Source organism: Hyperolius riggenbachi, chromosome 5 (assembly GCF_040937935.1).
Source record: "Hyperolius riggenbachi isolate aHypRig1 chromosome 5, aHypRig1.pri, whole genome shotgun sequence".
Lineage (NCBI taxonomy): Eukaryota > Metazoa > Chordata > Amphibia > Anura > Hyperoliidae > Hyperolius > Hyperolius riggenbachi.
Genome location: NC_090650.1, coordinates 362,558,851 through 362,584,147, shown reverse-complemented (window position 1 = coordinate 362,584,147; position 25,297 = coordinate 362,558,851). Strand labels below are relative to the sequence as shown.

Below are 25,297 nucleotides of genomic sequence, written 5' to 3'. Positions count from 1 at the left end.
GTCCAAAACGCAGAAATCCCAGAACATCCCGGGTCCTGTCCAGCACCATTAATGGCACTCGGAACGTCCTCTCTGCTCCGAAATACACACAACAGCATAATAATCTTTTTAAAGAAAAGCATTTCTTAGTTACAGCTGATGCAAATCCTGCAATAAATCTGCAGTGTGTCTACATCCTGCTTTCTTGGGAGCAGACATATTGTTAACATCCTGTGCTTTTAAATTAGCTGCTCTGCTGTGGCAGTCAGGTGACGGGGAGAGATCAAATTACAGTGGTGATTAGTCACAGATGAGGGGGGATGCATGGCTGGGGTTGCTTTTCTGGGGGCTTTGCATTGCTGGGGGTGCTTTGCGTGGTGGGGGGGGGGGTCTTTACTGGGGGGCCTTTGCATGGCTAGGGGGTCTTAGCTGTCCACTTTGCATGGTGGTGGTGTGGGGGGGGGGGAGCAGCTTTGCATGGCTGGGTTGTCTTTGCAGGGTGCTTTGCATGGCTGGGGGTGCTTTGCTGTGCACTTTGCATGGTCTGGGGGAGGGGGGGCTTTGCTGGGTGCTTTGCTGTGCACTTTGCATGGTGGGTGGGGGGGCGGCTTTGCATGGCTGGGGGGTCTTTGCTGGGTGATTTGCATGGTGGGGGAGGGGGTTGCATGGCTTGGGGGTCTTTTCTGGCTGCTTTGCATGGTGGTGGGGGGGGCGGCTTTGCATGGCTGGGGGTGGGCTTTGCTGGGTGCCTTTTAGGCTGGGGGTGCTTGGCTGGGCTGAGGGAGGGCTTTCCTGGAGGCTGCCAGTGCCAGCACTAGTACTCAGACCTCCGATCAGGGCGACCAGAGAGGTTGAGAGAGGTAGTGCGCGCGCGCGCTACCCGTCTGGACCCATACACTTCAATGCGCAAGTGTTCAATGATGTCACTTCTGCATTGAAGTGTATGCGTCCTGCGGGTCGCGTGAGCTGCTCTCTCTGCTTCCCCGGTCCGGTTGCCCTGATCTGAGGTCTGGAATGGCAGCGGGGGAGGAGCGGGGCTTCCTGGCTGGCGGTGTGGAGGGTAGAGGAGAGCAGCTGGCGGGGGAGCGGTGCAGGAAACTTCGGGACTTGGCCGGCCAAGGTAAGTCACAACGCGTTCTGGCCGGCCAAAGTCCAAAATTCACAGGCATTTTGTATATTGGGCGGATCAGCCGGCGACTTCGCATTGTGACCGGCCAGAACCCGAAGTGGCCAGACTTCGGGTTCTGGCAGTAACATATGAGATTCCTGTGTACACATCCTATATACAGTCACAATCGGATGTGTATCTGACTTTAAAAATACGGGGACTGCTTTATTGAAGCAGCACAAGTATATACTCGCATACAAGCCGAATTTTTGACCCCCAAAAAGGGGGCCAAAAGTTGGGGGGTCGGCTTGTATGCGAGTCGTGGGTGGTGGTCTGCGCCCCCCGCTCGCTCGCCCGCCCGCTCGCTCGCCCCCTCCCTCCCTCCGCGGCCGCCGCTGCTGCTAAATTACCTGCTTCAGCGGCCGCTTCCTAATCCGGGTTCCCCTCTTCATCCTGCGGACTCCGTAACTGTATCACAGCAGCGCGCCCGGCGCTGCTGCCGTGACGATGCAGGGGGCAGGAAAGAGCGGTTCGCCGTTACCAGGGGAACCGCTCTTTCCTGGCCCCTGCATCGTCACAGCAGCAGCGCCGGGCGCGCTGCTGTGATAGTTACGGAGTCCGCAGGATGAAGAGGGGAACCCGGATTAGGAAGCGGCCGCTGCCTAAAGCAGGTAATAGCAGCCGCGGAGGGAGGGAGGGAGGGAGGGAGCGTGCGGGGCAGGGCACTACACTGGGCACTATACTAGCTAAACTGGGGCACTATACTAGCTAAACTGGGGCACTATACTAGCTAAACTGGGGCACTATACTAGCTAAACTGGGGCACTATACTAGCTAAACTGGGGCACTATACTAGCTAAACTGGGGCACTATACTAGCTAAACTGGGGCACTATACTAGCTAAACTGGGGCACTATACTAGCTAAACTGGGGCACTATACTAGCTATGCTGAGCACTTTACTAGCTATACTGAGCACTATACTAACTATACTAGCTATACTGAGCACTATACTAGCTAAACTGGGGCACTATACTAGCTATACTGAGCACTATACTAGCTAAACTGGGGCACTATACTAGCTATACTGAGCACTATACTAGCTATACTGAGCACTATACTAGCTATACTGAGCACTATACTAGCTAAACTGGGGCACTATACTAGCTATACTGAGCACGATACTAGCTAAACTGGGGCACTATACTAGCTATACTGAGCACTATACTAGCTAAACTGGGGCACTATACTAGCTATACTGAGCACTATACTAGCTATACTGAGCACTATACTAGCTAAACTGGGGCACTATACTAGCTAAACTGGGGCACTATACTAGCTATACTGAGCACTATAGTGCCCAGTATAGCTAGTATAGTGCTCAGTTTAGCTAGTATAGTGCCCCAGTTTAGCTAGTATAGTGCCCCAGTTTAGCTAGTATAGTGCCCCAGTTTAGCTAGTATAGTGCCCCAGTTTAGCTAGTATAGTGCCCCAGTTTAGCTAGTATAGTGCTCAGTATAGCTAGTATAGTGCTCCAGTTTAGCTAGTATAGTGCTCAGTAATAGCTAGTATAGTGCCCCAGTTTAGCTAGTATAGTGCTCAGTATAGCTAGTATAGTGCCCCAGTTTAGCTAGTATACTAGCTATACTGGGGCACTACCTACCCATACTGGGCACTTTACTAGCTATACTGGGACACACTAGGGGAATAAGGCGGCCAGCATTTCCTACCCCCGGCTTATATGGGGGTCAATCATTTTCCCCTGTTTTTTCAGGTAAAAGTTGGGGGGTCGGCTTATATGCGGGTCGGCTTATATGCAAGTATATACGGTAACTATTTTTTTATTGGTTTATTTTATTTTTGTGGACTAAGCACAGCTATTACTGTATGTATAAATGTATGACTATTATCTGAGAGAAAACATTTTTATCATATTATCTATTTTAATTACAGTTTAAATTCATTAGGAGTCAGTGCATTTTTCCCGACTCAGACTCCAGACACCCAAAAATTGCTCCTACTCCACAGCCCTGCAAATAAGTGCTGAATGACATTGTAAGCTAGTATTCATCGTAGAGTACCCCTCATGTCTGCCCATGCTTAACATTCAAACGCCTCTGTAACACGTCACTCCCTTATCCAAACACTCTTCCTTCTTACTACCAAATGTCCTCATCAAATTTGTCTGCTTTATCTATTTACATCCCTAGTGAGTTACCTATTTTTTTTTTTGCTGTAGAAGGGCAAGTGCATGGTTTCCCTCCTTACTCCACCCCCTGGTAGCCGTTCTGTCCTTACTCCTCCCCAGTCCATAGCAACAAATGGAGTCACTCAACTGTAACCAAGTGATATCTGTACAGCACTCTGCCCCAAACAGTTGTCCAGGAGATTGAGTATTGATGTCTATGGGTAACATGCATTGTGAATGTGTGCATACCTTTTAGTCTACTTTTCTGCCTTAAAAAAACAAAAAAAAGTACATCTTGATAACCGCTTAATAGCACTATGCTGATTAGGGATATTATTTGAAAAGTATTTGTAGGACTTTCCCAGAGCCCCATATTATCATTTTGGGTCCAAGGGTTGAAAATGTAGGTCTGTATACACTGGTCTTTTATCAGCCACTAGAATCATCTCCACACATTTGTGTATACAGGAATTCTCACAAGCTTCTCCCATCTTCTGTACGGTAATTCCTTTTTAACAATACATTGATCATTTGTGCAGTACTGTGGCTAAATGGTTAATAGTGTCTCTTTCCAGTGCCCTGGTTTCAGTCCTATCCAGTACACACTGTGGAGTTTGTAGGTTTCTCCATTGGTTTTGTTATGTAGAAAGAAACCTGAGTGCACAGGAGAATCCCACTGCTGGCTAGAATACTGGTTTCCCTCAACTGTTCAACTATGGTAGGGATATTAGACTGTGAATATGGTAGGGACATGGCATTGTGAGCTCTGTTAAGGGACCGTAACATTATTTGGTGTAATAGGTAAAGTGTGTAACATGTCAGTGCTGTATAAGTGCATAATCATTATAATAAAATTCCTTCCATTGTAGCCCAAGCTCTCCTTGTAGTATCTAACACAAGGATATACAGTATATTTTACTAACTTTGTAAAAAACAAAATTCTTCTATCTGTAACGATCGGTGTAACACAGAGAGGGTCTGATTACCGGTGATCTGCAGTATCACCGAGAATGCAGAATATACCCGATTATTGCTCTGCAGTATCACAGATAATCAGATATATCTTCTAACCTCTGGACACCTGAGATATGAGAGTGTTTGGTGCAACAGTAATACTTTGAGGAAAGCACCCGAAAGATAGGTGCTTGACAGTAAGAGCTACTGCTATGGATCAGATTCCTTCCACAGGTCTGATGCTCCCCAAGGGGCGGAGCCAGGCTGAGACAGTGGGAAGGACAGAACGTGAGTGACACCAATGGGCAGTGTTGCTAACAGATCTGTGAACTATCTCTTAACTGGAGAGAGAGTTCTCGAGGTCGGACAGGCCAGGTCGTAACCACACGGACAGATACAGTACAGAGACAGGAGACAGATGCAGATTCCAGAGACTAGCCAAGTTTGGCAACAGAGTATCAGAATGACAAAGGTACAAAATCAGAGATCAGAAGAATGGTCAGGAAAGCAGAAGGTCATAACAAATAATCAACAATGCCTAAGCTTGAGTGTGAGCTCCAAGATTCTCACACTCCAGGAACTAGCCTAGAATAAGACAATAACACAGATGATACAGAATTCCTAGACTAAGGTGTGAGTTCCTTGGCCATCAACACCTTGGAAACTGGTCTAACACAGATACTGACAAGGTCTGAGTGCTGCCACGTAGTGATCGCAACGCCAGACACCAGATGAATGACCAGCACCCAGTATATATACACCAGCGCCTCCCCTAAGTGCTGGACCAATGAATGTAGCTGAAATTGTCAGCTGACCGGCTTGGTCAGCTGACCCCCTTCTGGCGGCCATAAAGGCCCTGCCTCTCCGCGCGCGCGTCCTCCTAAACTAATGTGGACTATCAGTCCCAGCCACACTAGTCATGCGTTGTAATGTTTCTGCTGTGTTAGATGCGGAATCCGCCGCACCGCTGTCCGTGCGTGTGGCGTTTTCTCCGCATCCCGCATTACTGAGAGGCGCAGGCCTATGCGTGCAACTTGCCGCATTGGACGCGGAATCCGCCGCCCTGATGTCAGAGCATGCGGCGGTTTCTCATCAAAAAATCATCCGACTCCTGACTCCTCCAGTTTATGAAATCAACGACTCCGGGTGCCCAAAATTGCCCCGACTGACTCCTCGACTCCAACTCCGACTTCACAGCCCTGGTCTAAACGTTTAAGGTATAGGACAGTAGGTAAAGGGAAGCTGTGTGTGGATCTGAGATGAGTTAGTAGTCTTTTGAATTATAGATTGAGGAATACATGGTTTTTGAGGTTTTAGGTTACTGGCATGCAAGTCATTATTTTAGGCCGTATTGTAGCAAAGTTGCTCAGATGATATCAGACTTTGGAAATAAAAGCCATGGAACTGTTCATCATATCTGCATATATATATTTTTTCCTCTAAACGTTTGACTAGTGTAGCTTATAAAGGCAAGTTCTGAAATTGTTCTCAGTGTAATATTGAAAGTGTTTTAGCTGAGTGAATTGCATCAGGGCCAAGATATTTGCTTGCCTCGCACAGCTGCTGTGGTTGCTTCAAGCATTGCTGGGTGTTCAGGCATACGTACCCATGACGAAAAGTTTCCCCTCTGCACCTCACATTTTATTTTCTTTGAAAAGTTCTGTAAACAACCGATAGCTGTTTTCTCCTTTCCAGTTGTTAATGGCAATCTATGAGCTTTTCCATTACACAAACAGTACTTCTTTGTTTCAAATATTGACGATCCATGGAAAGGATACTTAATACTTTTAATTTCCGGTAGCTTGACATTCGTCAATGGGAACTTAAAAAAACAAAAAAGCCCTTTATCTGTAGTTTACTGAAATACATGATGATACTTGGAACATACATGGTTTGTATTAATAGCATAACATATATCTATTTGTAACATTAAGACAACTGGAGCAAGAAGAATGTGGTGGCTGCCATATTATTTCCTTTTAAGCAATACCAGTTGCCTGGTAGTCCTGCTAATCCTCTGCCTCTATTACTTTTAGCCATAGACCCTGAACAAGCATGCAGCAGATAAGGTGTTTCTGACATTGTCTGATCTGACAAGATTAGCTGCATGCTTGTTTCTGGTGTTATTTCTTCAGACACTTCTGCAGTCAAATATATCAGCAGGGCTGCCAGGCAACTGGTATAAATAGGCAACCTCCATATCCCTCTCACGTCAGATGTTCTTTAAAGAGAACCTGAACTGAATACGTGTGTCCTGTGTAGTCTACTCCCCAATCCCTTTCTCCTCTCCTACGTCCCATTTTTTCACTGTGATTAATGGACTTCTCCGTCCTCCATTTTGAAAATGACAATTACACTAAAACCGCTTCCTGGTCAACGCACTGTTAAACATCACCCACTTGAGCCATAGGGAAGCATTATTTATTTATTGTATTTATAAAGCTCCAACATATTATGCAGTGTTGTACATTAAGAGTACAGACAATATTTAGGGGTGACATACAGCAATAAGACAATACATGAATACAAGAAAAACCAGATCATGCAGCACAGTATGAGTACAAGGTAATGCTTAGTCAGTCACTGCATGGGAGCATGGAGATTAGGGAAGTCAAGCTCTCTCGAATCCAGAGGATGGGTGTATGGTAATAGAGGTGCGTGAACTGGTAGGAGACATGAGGAGGACCCTGCCCCAAGGCTTACAATCTAGAGGGAGAGGTGGGGACACAAAAGGTAGGGGACCAGAGTTCAGCTGTGGGTTTAGAGCAGTAGTGTGTGTGTGTGTGTGTGGGGGGGAGGGGGGTAGGCCAAAATGAAAATATGTTTTGAGGGCCATCCTGAAGATGTTGGAGGGGGAAAACCCTAGGTAGGGAGTTACATAGTTACATAGTGTTGGAGCAGCTCACCAAGTCCTGGAGGCGTGCATGGGATTGGGTAATGCGGGGTACAGGCAGGCGAAGTTCATTGGAGGAGCAGAGTGAGCGGCTAGGTGTGTACCTTTGGGTAAGATTGGAAATGTAGGTTGGGCAGGTTTTGTGGACAGATTTGTAGGCCAGACACAGTATCTTGAATCTGATTCTGGACTGGATAGGAAGCCAGTGGAGGGATTTACAAAGTGGAGCCACCGTGGTGGAGCGATGGGAGGAGTGGATAATTCTTGCTGCTGCATTCATGACTGACTGCAGCGGGGCAATTCGCATCATAGGGAGACCAGACAGAAGGGTGTTGCAGTAGTCAAGGCGGGAAATTATGAGGGCATGGATGAGGAGTTTGGTGGAGGCAGAGGTCAGGAAAGGGCAGATGTTACGGAGGTGGAAGTTGCAGGACTTTGTGAGGTTTTGGATATGGGGGGTGAAGTAGAGTGCAGAGTCTAGGGTGACGCCTAGACAGTGGGCTTGAGATGTAGGGTGAATGTTAGTGTGGTTAACGGTGACATTCACATCTGGGAGGGTCAGGGATGACTGGGGTGGGAAGATCATAAATTCTGTTTTATCCAAGTTTAGATTCAGGAACCTAGCAGACATCCAGGAGGAGATGGCTGATAGGCAGGAGGAGACCTTGTCTATGGTAGTGGTGGATAGGTCACGGGTGTGGAGATAGATCTGGGTGTCATCTGCATAGAGATGATGATTAAAACCCATGGAGGAGATATCTTTGCCAATGGAGGATGTGTATTGGGAGAACAGTAGGGGGCCAAGGACCGAGCCTTGGGGGACTCCTACAGAGAGGTGGTTGGGGGTAGATGAGTACTCATTGAAGGAGGTCATGAAGGTGCAGTTGGAGAGTTAGGATGAGAGCCAAGCCAGGACGAGGTCATGAATGCCCATGGACTGGAGGGAATGGAGTAGTAGGGGATGGTCAACTGTGTCAAAAGCTGCTGAAGCATGGACATTACCTAGCACATTCAGTTGTAAATGACAGCTGCTGGTATATTTCAGTTCTGACAAAATATTGTCAGAACTGGAAGGGATCACTGTAAAAAGAAAATGGTGAGCTTCTGAGTGGAACGGACAGTGAGGTTAGTATGTAATATTCATTTGCAGCTACATCATGTGTTTTTATTTTAAATGTTTTACTCGCTTCAGGTTCCCTTTAAGCCACACTCCCAGATCTGTTAGCAGACGTGGGGGCGGGTGGGTATTCTTATTTATGGTCTTTTACACACTTGCACCTTTCATGTCTGGCTTCTTTTAGGCTGGTTTCACACCAGGACGTTGCGTTTTAGGGGACGTTATGGTCGCATAACGTGCCCCTAACACAACGCCTGGTGCTCCCTGCTTTGGACGTCAGAGTGAGTCGCGTTGTGCAGCTCACTCTGGCGTCCGTGATGCCGTAATGCGCACTCTTGGACGCATGCGGCATCACGTGGTCCAGCCGGCCAATCGCAGCACACAGCGGCCGCTCCAGGAAGTAAACACTGCACGTCACTGAGTGCAGTGAATATTAATTAGCCACGTGCCTGGCCGCTCTCCGCTCCTCCCCAACATCACTGAGCATGTGCAAACAGTCTAACGCGGCTCTGCCGCTTACAAAGTACTGCATGCAGTACGTTGTCTAATGGCGCAGCGTTACTGTGTAACGCAACGTGGGCACTGTGAACAGCCCATTGATTTTTCATTGCTGTGCAGTGGGGTGCGTTACAGACTGCTCTAACGTGCGCCTGTAACGTCCCACTGTGAAACTAGCCTTAAAGTTCATGCTGTCAGTGTCTACTCTCCTCACTACTTCCAGATTGCAGTCATCTATGGTCACTCTAGATTTCCCTTGATTATTATACACCACTTTTCTGCATGGCTTTTCCAGTTTGATTCCACTGACCTACTTTCTATCATTATTGGGATCCTCAATGTCTTCATAGATGTTAAATTCCCTACTGCCACTAAATTTCTATTACTCATCTCTCCCAGTGGTCCTCTACTTCCACCCACAAAGATGACCACTCTTTGGAACCTGTCTTTACTCAAATCTGTGAATTCAAAGAAAAGCAAGTGGTTGGCACTACAGCGATTTGGCATGCATGCATCAGCTACGGAAACAAGCGGTTTGCACAGGAGGACTACACATAACCCCTCTTCTTCTGAACCTCTTCAGCGTGCTCAAGCAACAACATCAAATGGCAAGCAGACAAAGAAGGCAGGAAAGCTGGCACTGCTGCAAGTGTTCAATTTATTGTAGCAAAGATAAAGTGCAAACGTGCAACAACTTGCAAAAAATTATGGCATGAGGAAACACATACCCTGGTGAGAAGAGGAGTGGATGGCGGTGGGTGCTGGGCACAGGATGCCTGACGGCCGTTTCGCGCTAAACAGCGCTTCTACGGAGGCTGCAAGATTTGCTGTTGCAGCCTCCGTAGAAGCGCTGTTTAGTGCGAAACGGCCGTCAGGCATCCTGTGCCCAGCACCCACCGCCATTCACGCCTCTTCTCACCAGGGTATGTGTTTCCTCATGCCATAATTTTTTGCAAGTTGTTGCATGTTTGCACTTTATCTTTGCTACAATAAATTGAACACTTGCAGCAGTGCCAGCTTTCCTGCCTTCTTTGTCTGCTTGCCATTTACTCAAATCTGCTCTGCTCCAACTTTTAAAGGAAACCTGAAACATAAACTACTGCAGCATTGATACTTACCTGGTGCTTCATCCAGCCCCATGCAGACCGTTCTTCCAGGCTGTTGTCTCACGGCCGGCGTCGGTAATTTGGTCAGCTGCGCTTCACTACGCAAGTGTGGACCTGCCAGGCATCCGCATTCCATTGTATTGCTGAATATCCTGACTATACTGTGTATTGAACTTCTCATGCATCTCTCTGCGCCACAATATTTATTTTAAGCTATGTATAGCTGGTGGAAGATATTGGCGCTATATAAAAAAAACAAAAATAAACTGTGATACTAAAGTCAAACTTTTAAGACTTCACTGCAATGTAACTAGCTGCCTGTCGAGACATCGCTTTAGGTGGTACATTGCTGGATGTTACAAATGTGAAGGTAACTTTGTGACCTACAAGTGGTGCCTAGTCTCACCCATATGCTTATCCAAAGGCGAATTTCAAATTTTGACCTTTAACCCGTTTACATGGCCTGAATTTACCTAATGCATTAAGTGATGGTTAAAAAGCAAAACTGTAGAGTCGGCACAAAAATCATCTGACTCAGACTCCTCCGTTTATAAAACATCCGACGCCAGGTACCCAAAAATTGCTCTGAATTCACAGCCCTGATAAAGGCTTATTGTTGTTCGACACTCACCAGTTAGTAGACTTTGCTTGTAATGTGATGTTTAAATAAATGAATCAGACACGCCTTATAGTGGTCAGTCTAACAAAATAATTCTTTATAGCCTTTAAGGGGTCTGCATGCAGCTTAAAGACACACTGAAGTGTTTTGGTTTTTTTTTTTGTGTTTTTGTTTTATGTGTGCGCGTGTTAGTTTTTCTTACCTTAGTTTGATATGCAGTTATCCTCAGCATTATATTCCAAGCTGATTTGCCGCATTCCTGCAACAGAACGAGTTAATTAGGCCCCTGAAATGGCCTAGCAAAGTTCCACGACTCTTCAGATCGTATGTTTTGCGGCCTGGAAGAGGCAGAGCTGTGCGCAGGAGCTCTGCCTCTTATCCAGTCAATCTCGGCCGATCTCCGCCTCTCCCACCCCTCTGTCTTTCTTTCACTGAGAGGGGTGGAGATCGGCGAAGATTGACTGGAGAAGAGGCAGAGCTCCTGCGCACAGCTCTGCCTCTTCCAGGTAGCAAAATATGCGACCTGGAAAGTCGTGTAACTTTGCTAGGCTGTTTCAGGGACATAAATAACTTGTTCTGCCGCGGGAATGCAGTGAATCAGCTTGGAATCTAATGCTGAAGATAACTGCACACCAAACTAAGGTAAAAAAAAAATGACTCTCTTTTTAAGATTCCTAGTTTATTCAGTTAATTGCACTTCTTTCATGTTTTGACAGGTTTGATATTGCTTATATGACAATGGCATTTGTAGAATGTAATTTTTCTGCCTTAAAACCGAAGGTATTTGCGGTATTTCAGCTGTAAGGCCTGGTGCACACCAAAACCCGCTAGCAGATCCGCAAAATGCTAGCAGATTTTGAAACGCTTTTTCTTATTTTTCTGTAGCGTTTCAGCTAGCGTTTTGCGGTTTTGTGTAGCGGTTTTGGTGTAGTAGATTTCATATATTGTTACAGTAAAGCTGTTACTGAACAGCTTCTGTAACAAAAACGCCTGCAAAACCGCTCTGAACAGGCGTTTTTCAGAGCGGTTTGCATTTTTCCTATACTTAAAGGGAACCAGAGAGGAGGAAATATACATACCTGGGGCTTCCTCCAGCCCCATACGCACGGATCGCTCCCACGCCGCCATCCTCCACTGCCTGGATCCGCCGCCACCGGGTCCCGTCATTGCCGCGAGTCAGCCAGTCGGCCGGCGGTCGCGGCCAATTCTCCGCATCAAAGGGTGCTCTCTCCATACAGATACGCATGTGGCTGCCTACTGCGCAGCCGCATGCGTACGTGTATGGAGGGAGCCCCTGTGATGCGGACAATTGGCCGCGTCCGCCGGAAGTGACGGGCCCGGTACCGGCGGATCCAGGAAACTGAGGACGGCGGCGTGGGAATGATTCAAGCTTATGGGGCTGGAAGAAGCCCCAGGTATGTATAAAATCTTTTCCTTTTTTTTATCCCCCATTCCTCTCTGGTTCCCTTTAACATTGAGGCAGAAACGCATCCGCAATCCAAAAAATGCCTCACCCCGGGAGGATTCGTTTCTGCAAAACGCCTCCCGCTCTGGTGTGAACCACCCCATTGAGATACATTGACCAAGCGTATCCGCAGCCGCAAGCGGCTGCAGAAACGCTGAAAAAGCCGCTCGGTGTGCACCAGCCCTCAGTGAGCAACTGTGGTTTCCCATGATGCACCACTCCCAAATATACAGATAATCTCTCTATACCCTTAAAAAAAAGCTGCACATCCAGAATTACTGGTGTGTAATTTGCCTGTGGCCGATACATTTTACAGAGCCATACTATGTTGGATTGGTATGACTTTGTAAAATGTATTGGCTACAGGCTCACTGTACACCACTGGTTATCCATGTGCAGCCTTGCTTTCAAGGTCATAAAGAGATGATTTGCATATCCAGAAGTAAGACATCATGGGAAACCACAGTTGCTCACTTACAGCTGAATTATCACAATGCCTTCTGTTTAAGAAGGCAAAATTATTGCTTTTTTAAAGGAGAGGTTTTTTGGTTTAAACCCTTTATACCTTCCAGGTGGTTCTGGGTCACCATGAGCTGTCTGGGTATTCCATTGGCTTTTGTAGCGTCAGTTAAATCAAATTCAGTTTGTTTAGCATAGAGTATTCAACACTTTAATTTGCAGATTAAACTCCCAGCTGTGGCCGATACCGCTTTGATCAGTCCATCTACCCCATTGACCTTGAAGTGCTATTAAGCTACTAAATTATAAGTGACAAATGCACTGTAAAAGGCCAGACAGGAAGACCTGTTTTTTCTTAATTGAAGATGACCCTGTGTTTTGATGTCTAGTGAAGCAAAGAAGGGACTGTCACTGTCTGACCCAGATTAAAGAGTCTACCACAGGATTAGGTTTCTAGGGATGTTTGAGGACCATTTGACTGGAACAGATCTATTAACCTTTCAGGAGTAAACCTTACATTTTCTTCCAGTAAAGGAGCAAACTTCTAGAGCCTTGAGCAATCGAGTGAAAAATAAAATGCTAAAGAAAAAGATTAATATTCCTAACCTCCTTAAAACAAGTGTGTTATTAAAACAGTAGAAACAGAGTTTTCACTGCAGTTAAAATGTTATGTATACTTTCATCATATGCTCAGTCAGAACAGTCAATAGTTCCAGAACCTTGAGGTACAATTATACAGTATAGTACAGAGATGTAGTATTGTTACATGTTGATTTCGTTGTTAGACATTGCATTATAATGCTGAGGATAGATTGAGGTTTCAATCTAGAGAAATTAAGTCCTGTTAAGATACCTATAGACACGATTCCCTGCTTGGCTGCATTATTGTCTATTTTTGGTCTGCCATCTGCTTTCTTGGCTGAGATGATGTCTTTCAGCAAACAATTGTTCTTTGCATTCTTTATTTGCAAAGACATCTTGTACAGTTATTAAAGGTATTACCTAAGCATCTATTGTCGTGTCTTTGGATTCTTGTGGGGAAAGGAGGAATTTAAGCCACTGATGCATCAACATGTACTTGAGCTTTTTCTTAGTTGAATTGGAATCTGACAGGTTGCACAGCTTCTGCACACATGTCTCTGTAATGTGAAGGCTGGCTGGTTGTAGGAACCACAGGCTAAAATGTCCCTTAATGGGGGTAATCATGTTTTGCCTCTCACTGGCCCGTACTCACGGGCTGCAAAAATCGCCTGTCGCCAGCACACGTGAGCGTGCTAGCGACAGGCCGGTGACAGCTTCTCGCCAGGTCCCTCCGCGTACACACGCGGAAGAGGGACCAGCGGCGAGACGGAAGCTGTCGCCGACGTTCCTCCTCCCCCCGCCGGAAGCTTTATTCACCTCTATGGAGGTTGCTGTCGCTAGTCCGCGTACTCACGCGGACTAGCGACAGTTGCGTCGGAGGTGCGGCGGCGACTGTTGCCATGCGATTGAAACTTTCAATCGCATGGCGACAAGAGCGGCGGGCGACAGTTCGGGGTGCGCGCGTGTGCGACCACCCATACTCACGGGCGACCTGTCGCCGCAACACGCGCGCGCCGCGTGTTGAGGCGACAAAAGTCCCTCGTGAGTATGGGCCATAAAGCTACATACACACGGGGCACAACTGTCCCCGTTGCATGCAGCCGAGAGACCAGGGAGCGACAGCTACACACATCTCGCCAGAAAGGCAGAGAGGAGGCGGAAGCGGTCTGTGAAGGGACCATCCCCCAGCCGGATGCTCCAATTACTTGCATTTGTCTCCTGTCGCTAATCCGCATACACACGTAGTACGCGTGGCGGACTAGCGACAGTTGCGGAGACAGAAGCCGGCGATTGAACTTTTCAATCGTAAAGCAACTTCACTATCCGGCGACAGTTCATGCCGTGCGCATCATACACACGTGGCAACTGTCTCTCACATGTGCGTGCCACGTGTTTGTGGCGACAGTTGTGCCCTGTGTGTATGTGCCTTTTATTAGACACTGCTTATCAGCAAATTCTCCCACCTCAACAATGTATTCTTGATCTGAAATGAGGATTTTAAGAAGTGCATTAACCCAAAGCCTCATAGACATGTGCCAGACAATCTCTGGTTAAAATGTTGTTAGGCGACATCTCATCCAAGAATCTAGTGAGTGTACATTTAACTCCCAACATTGTTCAGCGATGCAGTATGCCAAATCTATAGACCCCAAATGGATTGTAGTCTTACCCCACCCTCTGTATTGCTCTTGATTATGTGCCACTCTGTCGCCCCTCCTCGCCCTTCTTTGAATACAGCACACTGCTTGGCATGGCAGTGGCTGAGGAGTATTTCTGTATAGTGTAACATTTATTGCACATATTTACCTTTAAATTTTCTGTATCACAATATTTGTGTAACATTTATTACAGCGACACTTTTAAAAGTAAACCTTGCAAATTAGGTTATTTAGATTACTACTAGTCTACCTAAGCTCGTTTAAAAACGGGCTCTAGGTAGTGGTAGTGATACTGCCACCGCATGTTAGTCCGCATGCGTGCACCCGTCACTCACTGGCCCTGTCCTCCAGTCAAAACTGCTGTCCGGGTCCGTGCTGCGCACATGCGCAGTAGCGATAAGCACGGCCCCGGCTACACAGGGACAGCCTGACGCAGGGACACGGGTTTTATTATAGAGTATTAATAGCTGTATTTTTATACTGCTTTATTATTATGCCCTTGCATGTTTATTAAAGACCTATGTATATGCGTGCATTCACGGTGACAGCACAGTGGTTAGCACTTTAGCCTTGCATCACTAGATCCCCAGCTCAAATCCCAGCCAGGGCATCATCTGCATGGAGTTTGTATGTTGTTCCCATGTCTGCGTGAGTTTCCCCTGGGCACCCCAATTTCCTCTCACATCCCAAAAATGTACAGCTAAATTGGCTTCCCCCATACACTACTTGATACATACATAGACATAGGACTATGGTAGGGATTAGATTGTGAGCCCAGTTAGGTGACATGACAATATACTCTGTACAGCTCTTTGGAAGATGTCTGTGCTAGATAAATACTAAAAAAAAAATTGAAATATATATATTTTTAATGTTGTATTAATTATGAAGAGAGAGGCTTGCAAACCTTTCCTTTTTTTTTTTTTTACGAATTGCCATCTATTGTGCATATTTGCATACAAATGAGATTCCACGTGGTGAATTGGTTCTTCCTTGCCAAGTTCTGTGCCTTTTCCCCTCCTCGACTATTAACACAGTATTGGCTTTCTTGTAGAAGCACCAGACCCAAAGCATTGGAAGTTTCCTTCAGCCCACATGCAATGGCTAATGATCTTCCTTTAAAGCGAATCCAGACATGATTTAAGAAGAAGGTGCCATCAAGTTGGGTCAGTGCTTCAGCTTGAGCTGTCTCCCGTTTTTCATTTTAATGACACTGGCTTCTTAATGTTGCATATTTATTGCGGTATGTCTTCTGCTGCAACCTGCCCCTAAAGGAATAATTTTGTAATGGCCCTTGGAAGCATGTTGCCAATGCTAGCTGGTAATGGCGTGTCATGATGAGATATACAGCCCACTAACAAACCCATAAAAAAGTCCATAAAACAGACATTAGCACATTTACTCAAGTCTTCCTGGTCAGTTACATTGAAATACAAGCACAGCTTACAGACAGCTACATTCAAGCTGTTCTGAGGGCCTGTCCTCTGGAAATAAAGAATTTACAATGCCATTTAAAAGTCAATGATCTATTCCCTGTGTAACGCTTTGCCGGAGTCTTGGAGAGCGGCCAGGGAAAGAACACATATAAACTGCTTTGGTGTGAGCAGACTTAATTTGATAGAAATTCATTGTTTTCTGCTGCAAACTCTGCCTTCGTCAGACTACGCAAGCAGGTTTCTTCTCCAGTTACTGCTAATGCAGCTCCCCTCCCTGGTCCTTCCTGTGTTACTGTCTCCTTCCCATAACCACATTCTTAGGTTCTCGGTCACCTCTTTAAAATGTCTTTTTCCACCAGGATTACTGGCTGTTTCCACTGTTGTGATTACCCCGTTATCTTCAAAACTATTTTCACGAGCTAGTGGGGATTAAGTGCTTGGGGCTTTTAATGAGCTATTGGAATTAAATGGGGCTTTTAATTTGTTAATGGGCCAAGGTCTTTATCTCTAGAATTGTCTGCAGACATTCAGTGAGGAGATGTAGGCACAAGTTTACCAATAAAAAGTTATTATAGACGCTCTTGCATTCCTCCGAATGGGCGTGAATTTGGTCAGGTGTTCAGTGAGAGTGAGGCACCGGACTTGTACAATTTTACAAATAAAAATGATCTTGTGCAATGGCGTACCTAGAGATTATGGGGGCCATCAGATGTAGGCATTTTTGAGCAATGTCACCTGCCCCTACCTTATGGATACGAGTCAATTTGACAATTTACATTCTCGTGCATTGTCCATGGGCACTAAAAAAAATAATAAAGGGGGGAGGAACACAAGAATGTTTAATATTGAAAACATCAAGTACCACCTGCACCACACAGCATGCAGGGCTTTCCCGAATCGCTGTGAGTGGAATCGCACTGGTGGAAAGGGGGCACCAATATTGACCTATAAGTCACGGTGATCTTGCTCCAGTAATTGAATCTAAGTGAAGCAAGTACAAAACTTACCTTAAGGTTGCTGCTCATTTGAAAGTTAGTTTTTAGAACCGTACCATACATGTTTCAGAGTCTGGTGACCTCATTACATCTCATTCTGTATGCTGCTTTACAAGAGGTATCCCAATTTTGCTGTTTCTTCAATAGCCAGCAAAGAGTTGAGGTTTACATTTTGAAGGAGGCACAAATTCCTGTTCATGTTATTAAAAATGCCTTCAAGCGGACAGCAATTTAAAGCAGGGCTTTGGAGTCGGAGTCGGGGCAATTTTGGGCACCCGGAGTCTGAGTCTGAGTTGGAGTCGTGGGTTCAAAAACTGAGGAGTCTGACTCGCATGATTTTTGTACGAAATCCACAGCCCTGTTAAGTATTAGACTGAGGAGTCGGAGTCTGAGCAATTTTGGGTACCCGGAGTCTGAGTTGGATTCGGAGTCGTGGTTTCAGAAACTGAGGAGTCTGAGTTGGAGTCGGAAGATTTTTGTACTGACTCCACAGCCCTGATTTAAAGTGTACCTGAGACGTCAGTAAAAGATTTGATACTTACCGGGGGGCTTCCTCCAGCCCCATAAGCACCGCAGAGTCCCTCTGCGTCCTCCCAAGTGCCTCTGTTCTCCGGCTATTGGTTCCAGTAATCTTGCTCAGTTGCGTCAGACGGGATCTTCTGTGCATATGCAGAAGAGCCCAACTGGCGTGGCTGACCCAGTTACTGGGACCGATAGCCAGAGAATGAAGGGACTCAGCTGTGCTTATGTGGCTGGAGGAAGCCCCCGGTAAGTATCAAATCTTTCTTTGACTTCTCAGGAACACTTTTTTTTATCTCTAAAATACCCAACCCCTTCCTTACAGTGGAAGTAGATTAGGCAGATAGCTTTTTTTTTTTTTTTTTTTCTTTTTTTTTTTTTTTTTTTAATTCATTGTTATAATTTGCACATACCCTATGTTTCAAGTGGGGGGCTCATTACCACCTGGTAAAAATGTACCTGTTCTGTCATTGCATGCAACTTCATTGAAATCAGTGTACCCCAATCCCACCAGTGCAGTAGCTGTTTTTTGTTTTTTTTAAGAAAATGCATGCACTCATAATGCAAATGAATTTTACATTATCCCACAAAATTCATACATTTAATAGAAAAAACACAACCAACATTTTTTTCTGAGACATTTGGGGGGATTGAGTTCTCCATGAAGGCTCTTAAATGTGGTTAAAGAGAACCCGAGCAGAAGCTCTGGTTCAGAAACAAATAATTACCTAAGGAGAGGAAATCCTCTGCTGTTTGTCGAGACCCACCTGCTGATCAGAGCTGCGCTCCACTACTGACACGGCTCCTGCACTGTAGCACGCAGCAGGAGCAGTACGTCCGCACATATGCATGAAGTGGAGCTTGACCCTGATTAGATTACTGATTATCAAATCCTGTAATGACCTATAGCCATCAAGCTAAAGCCCCATACACCTGCTCAACCGCCATCTTTTACAGTGAGCGAAAATCAAACGTTTTGGGAAAATTGAACGACAGTGTTCACGTGTAGACGTGCGGACGACTGAGCGACGACTGATGAGAAACGGCAGATAAGAGGTTGAATCGTTCCGGAATTCGGATTGATTTTGGAAAAGATGCTGAGAAGACGTCTGCAAACTGTTAATGTGTGCACAAATCTAGCCGATTATGGTATTCTGTACTATTGTCGACTATGGCGAAGAGACGTCGCTGTGGAGCTTTAACGAAATGGTAAACACGTCTTTTAAGGAAGTCGCTCGTTTTTACGTGCGGTGTGTATTATCATCGTGTGCTCGTCAAGGTGCATCTGTTTATCGCTTAAATTTGTCTTCTCGTTTGTAGTAAGCGTCCTTGGTTGAGCGTGTGTAGGGGGCTTAAGGTCACAATACTCTTACATTAACACCTTTAAAAAAAATCCTTGCAAACATTGTTAAAGAAAATGGCTGCAATAGAAAAACTTTCATCTTCAGTCTAATTGCAGAACTGCTGAGACCTGCCATAGTTTTCTACATCACCAGTTTATATTGGAGATCAGCACATGTGGCGAGAGGCTCACTCATTTCACTCAGTAGTCATAGAAACTCTGCAGTGATATTTTAGCCCAAGATTATGAGAAGCCCTACCAGATGCATGGTAATACAGTCACTTATCAAAGATAATCCCAGTTTTCTGTTCGCTCTGTTATGTGGGAAGCTGGATAAGGAAGTACTGCCTTATTAGGAATCAGCCAAACTCCTTAGGTCCACATTTAGGACCATGTTACCGCTAGTACTGTATAATGTTTTGATTTATGTTGAACTCCCATAATGCAGACCAGGTACACGTCTAGCTTAATATCTCAATGAAGAAGGTGGTGGGTTACTACTAAACTGTGAATTCTGTCCAGTTCCTTTTATTTTTCAGGTCACAGATACCTTTTGTTTTTACGTTATTATGCAGCCTTCAATTTTCTAATTTGTAATCCTTGAAATGTCCTCCTTTAGGCTTCCCCAGAATATGGCCAGGGGATGAATCCAATCAGTCGCTTGGCTCAGATTCAGCAGGCTAAGAAAGAGAAGGAACCTGAGTATGTCTTGCTGTCAGAGAGAGGAATTCAGCGCAGAAGAGAATTCATTATGCAGGTAATGTATCAGATGTTCTGGGCTTTCTGCTGTTTCACTTGTGAATGATGTTGCTGTTTTACAGAATTAAGATGTATAAGGTTACATAGACTTGCAGGTTTATGCCCTGTAAAAATAAAAATGTGTCATTGAACACTTTCAGGTCCAATATCCACTACATGACTAATACTCTTATTGCCCAATCTGTCTGTAAGATACATGCATGGGAATGGAGGTTTGGAAACGTTCCTAATTTAGCTTGTGCCCGTACTGAATAGCATTCTGCAGAGAACTAAAGAAACCCAGGAGCAGTCACTGTGTTCCAACACGTCCAAATAGGAAGTTCACCATTCAGTTTGTGAAATATCTAGAAGCTTTTTACTGGTATATTTTAGGTCACACTTTTATGTATGTTTTTCCAAGTCATATGTCCTTGCGTCCATTTGTTTTTTTCTTTATTACGAAGATGCTCTCTGGACCAAACTTTCTTTAAAACAGTCTAAATTTCCTTGTCTGGTTTTCTTATCCTCTGCCTTAAGTGTACCCGAAGCGACGCGTGACACGATGAGAAAAAACATTTATGTGCAATGCAAAACCTATTAACAACCAGGCCGGTTTACTTGTTTGTTTTTGCTGCCTGAAAGCTTTCATTTTTAGGCATGGCTGTGTCAATTTCTGTCTTGTCGGTACCTTGTCGGGTAATATAGTGAACATTAGTTCATGCATTTTCATTTAGGGACACATAATAGGCTGCCACTGAGCAGGCACAAAAGCATATTTATTTATTTTTTTAGGAAAGGGTAGGAGGCGCCCAAGGTATAGATACTCTAGTGAACTAGTATATAGGTAAGAAAATCTTAACTTGGTGCTGTCAATTTCAAGAATGCGAGGTTTTCGTAAAAAGTATAACGTTTTATTATGCACATCAAACAATGCGTTTTGCGGCTACAAACCGCATCATCAGGTCAAGTTCAAGTGCCTTAAAAGAGAATTGACAGGAACTCAGGTACCAATCCACATTTAAAATATAATAGCATGACATCATACCCCAAAAAAATATACATACATATAAATACATATACAAGGTCATATGTGACCCCCATAAAATTACATTTACATATATAACCATAAAATGTGTCATGAGAATAAGACCTATTAATAACTTTAATAAATGGGATCACCCATACAATAAATTAGGTGAGTCGGTGCCTTGCTTGCAACCTTCCTTTGTGAGTATATTTATATTTCTTTATATACCACCACCTCAGGCCTGACGATATTACTCGAGATTGGGCTCCTGGTGTCTCTTTTTCTCACCTCTACAAGATATAATCTAATTTGTAAATGTTTAAATATAAAATGAAACCATGGGATAACTACGTTATTTTTAGGCGTATGAGGATAAATACAATTATTTATCTCAGTGGTTCTCAACCTGGGGTCCCCGGACCCCTGGTGGTACATCAGCTGTCGTCAGGGGGTCCCCCAGAGGCCGCAGACAAATAGGCGGACCTGCCCCCAAAGAACCTATACTTGTGGATGAATGTGAATGTCAGCTGCGCTGCTAAAGCAGTGCAACTCACATTAAGTAGCTCCACTAGAAAACCCTGGTGTGCACGCTATCCCCATTCAAATGACCAGGAGCTCAAACGGGAGATGGGAAGTAGAACTCTTAGGGCCTGTTTCCACTACACGCAGATTGGATGCAGAAAAACAAGACTCCAATGAAAGCCTATGGGCCTGTTTCCATGAAACGCGATTTTTCTGATGCAGATTTTCCCATAGGCATTCATTGGAGTCAGTTTTTCTGCATCCAATCTGCGTGTAGTGGAAACAGGCCCTTATTGGCCCCAATTGCTGCCTGTCACAGCAGCGCCTACTACATGTGTTTTCTGTGTAAACTCGCCTGAAATAGCTTTGAGGCCAATAGGAGGGCGGTACTATCATACTGGCGCCATGCAGAGTGCTACTCACCGCAGCGCTTTCTTCGGTAGGGGGTTCAATTGCTTAGGGCCCACAAAGGGATACATGTACTGAAAAGGTTGAGGACCATTGGTTTATCTCATCAGTGTATTTTCACCTTGCGTTCTCTTTAATGCTTTGTGTAAAGCGAAGTACCCACTGAATGATGGATCAGGGAATCTGCGCCGAAGAGCAATCGTTGTCCGATAAAGCTTTCAAAATCATGGAATGCAAAAATGGACTGACACAAATCATCATTAACTTTAGCGGAAATCTTGACGATCGTCCTCAATTAGATCCTTCATATTGGTCGCTCAAAACAGACAATCATTGTGGGTAGTCGGATGTCTTTGAATATCATTTAATGAATTTTTGTGAAATCATGTTGTGCAATGCCGCAAAAATGAGTTTGTCACAAACAAACCTTTCCGAGGGTATTGATCTTTAACTGGCCCAAAATGAGTTTATGGTTCATGTAGCCTAAGAGACATTAAAGAGAATCTGTATTGTTAAAATCGCACAAAAGTAAACATACCAGTGCGTTAGGGGACATCTCCTATTACCCTCTGACACAATTTCGCCGCTCCTCGCCGCATTAAAGGTGGTTAAAAACAGTTTTAAAAAGTTTGTTTATAAACAAACAAAATGGCCACCAAAACAGGAAGTAGGTTGATGTACAGTATGCCCACACATACAAAATACATTCATACACAAGCAGGCCGTATACAGCCTTCCTTTTGAATCTCAAGAGATTATTTGTTTGTTTCTTTCCCCCTGTTCTCATGCACTGAAGTTTCAGGCTGCTTGTTTCTTCCTGCAAACAGCTTTGCCCTTGTCTGTAATTCTTCAGTATGTGAAAGCCCAGCCAGCTCAGAGGACGATTTATCCAGCTTGTAAAAGATAAGAGAAGAGAGAAGCTGCTCTAATCCTAAATAACACACAGGCAGTGTGCATACAGGGGCCTGGAAGGGGGAGTTCATAGCAGAACCACAACACTGAAGAACTTGGCAGCCTTCCAGACACAGGCCTGACAAGAGAGAGATAAGTTGATTTATTACAGAGATGGTGATAGTAGAACGTGCTGCAGTAAGCCAGAACACATAAGAATAGCTTTTTGAACTTGTAGGATGATAAAAAACAGGATGCAATTTTTGTTACGGAGTCTCTTTAAAGGGAATCGTCACTGAATGGAACGCCATCATTAAAATTGCTTATTTTTCACAATATTCATTTATAAATTTTAGTCAGTGTTTCTATCACTGATCGAATCTAACAGAAGTCTGTGTTAGAGGCCTGCGCGGGTCCAATTTTTCATCCCCCCCCCAAATCCAATTGATAATTGGCCAATCCAATTTGGATGTGTATATACACCCTAAATTATCGTTTCTTCATTACAGTAGCTCAACAGCAAAATAACGGTAATTCATTAGGAAAATCAGGATTGCATAAGAGTACAACAAGGCTTTTAAGAAGGGAGAACAGATACTGTATATGCACACCTACTCAGGACTTACCAATCAGAATCAAAGTTCAGGTGCCCATACACTGAGCCGATTAGCGACCGATCGATTTGCGTCCGATTTCAATCGATCTGACATGCTGGAAAATCTAGGTTGATCTGGTGAGATTGCATATCATTTTGCATTGGACCTAATGGAAATCTGATGGCAAAAAAATGCCATCAGATCGATTTTCAATCGATTTCATACTGAAATCTGTTCCTAGTAAAAAATGTTCCTAAACACATCGGATAGATCAGAAATCTATCCGATGATCTATCTGCTGCTAATCTAACGAGCATATGGTCACCTTTTAATTGGAGCAGATTTATCACAACCAAAAGAAAATAAAAAGCAGCACACACATCAATTGTTTCACTTTTGCAATAGATTTCCCTCCATTTTGCATGCACTTGTGTTGATAAATCTGCCTCATTGTCTTTTACCTGTTTGATAATAAAATCCTGTATTTAATTATTCTTGTCATATGCAGCAAACACATACCTGTGTGTGCTAGGTGGCTGTGGATGCCAGCAGATCTTGTCACATGTGGCATGTGCTTCTGTGCCTCCTCCCTCCAGCTTTAGAGAATATGCCAGAACATTCTCTAGTTCTTGTCCTATCAAATACCCCTAGTCACTAACAGACAGAGCTTTCCTATCACACTTTTTTTCCTCTAACAGAGCATGCCCCACTGATTTCTGGCCATCTATAAAATACACATCTTAAATCTCACACTGGCATGTTCCCAGTTATATGCACTAGTGTCGGGGAGGGTAGGTCTCAGCTTGAGAGCAGGAAGGAGTCTGCTGGCATTAAAGATCAGCAGAAAACAAGTTGGCAAGTAAGTATTCTGGTGCCAGAATTCATCACAGATTTTGGGAAGGCAAAAGATACAGAATTATCTTATGCCTGTTTTGACTACCCTGACCTGAACCTGCAACTCGTGACCCGCACCCGCAGCTCGAATCAATTCGGGTACCGGCACCCGACCCACATTTCGGGTAACCCGCGGGTACCCGATCCGCTGCAGGCCTCTAGTCTCCCAACATGTCCAATTGATTACAATTAGGATGGATTTTGACACCGTGAGGGGTGGTATCCTACAGCTTCCATCCTCATTACCTAGAAAATGACTAGAGACCAGTTGGTGTGATCTTAAAGGAATCAGAGGTGAAAATCAACTGATGAGAAAAACAATTGCATCTATCCTCCTCCTCCTAAAAATGACTTCACTCAGAAGCCATTTACTGGTAGGAAAGTATTTTATGGCTGTAGTTGGTTATCAGTGAGGGTTATGCTATAGTGTGACCCGGACCCAACCCGGACAGAAACTGTCACTTGCATACCTGATGTTTAACTCTTTCAGGCACAGAAAGAGAAAAAAAGGAACACAGTCTAGTTTTTTTGTGTGTCTGGCAGTGTACATACGCATCTCTCATCATGTCACCTCGGTTGTCCTTCAAAGGCATACACATACACATGGAAGACAAATGAGACCCGTGTCTCGAGACAGTTGTGTAATGTGTACACTGTCCATGAAGATGACGGTCTGCAGGCAAGGTCTTTTCTGAGCGATTGAACTGTGCAGCTTTTGTCGTGCGAACAGTCGCGTGGTTTTGTGTTTGGCTGTGTGTATGAAAGTCTTCAGCAGACTGCAGAGGTCGCTACCAACAGACACCTGCGTTATATATACTGAAAGAGGAGGGGACACTCATTGCTATGTAGTCTGACCCAGACAACTTCCGCTGTGATATCGCTATCCATTTTGTGTGTGTACAACTGTCGCTTGTGCCCCCATGCTGAAATCTTTTCTCTGCCTTGCAGCTAAAGACAGTTATCTTCCGTGTGTATGTACCTTAAAGCGGAATATAACCCTGCATTTCAACTTTGCTCTAACACATTATTTACAGCATATTGTATGCAACCAGCATTTTTTTTTTTACTAGACCAGCATTGGAAGGGTTAAACACAGAGGTTTAAAGTTCCGTGGAGAGATATGCAGAAGTTCAGATAGATACATTCTATTTAGTTAAATGTATCTATTGATAAATGTTACACTCTTTGGCTGTCCTCCAACTCCTTCTCAGTCAGAGAGATGAGTCACATTCAACACTTGGATACATTTATGTAAACAAAATGTATCTATGTCAGCTTCGGATGCGTCTGCAGAAATCTCCAGG

General features: G+C 44.6%; 1 protein-coding gene across 1 annotated transcript in view; it reads left to right on the top strand.

Moving 5' to 3' along the window:
* STAU2 (staufen double-stranded RNA binding protein 2) overlaps nt 1–25,297 on the top strand; it is a 353,719-nt gene that overhangs the window by 162,014 nt on the left and 166,408 nt on the right. Inside the window, 1 exon segment of the mRNA XM_068237509.1 lies at nt 19,537–19,674. Within this exon segment, the coding sequence (XP_068093610.1) occupies nt 19,537–19,674 (138 nt within the window).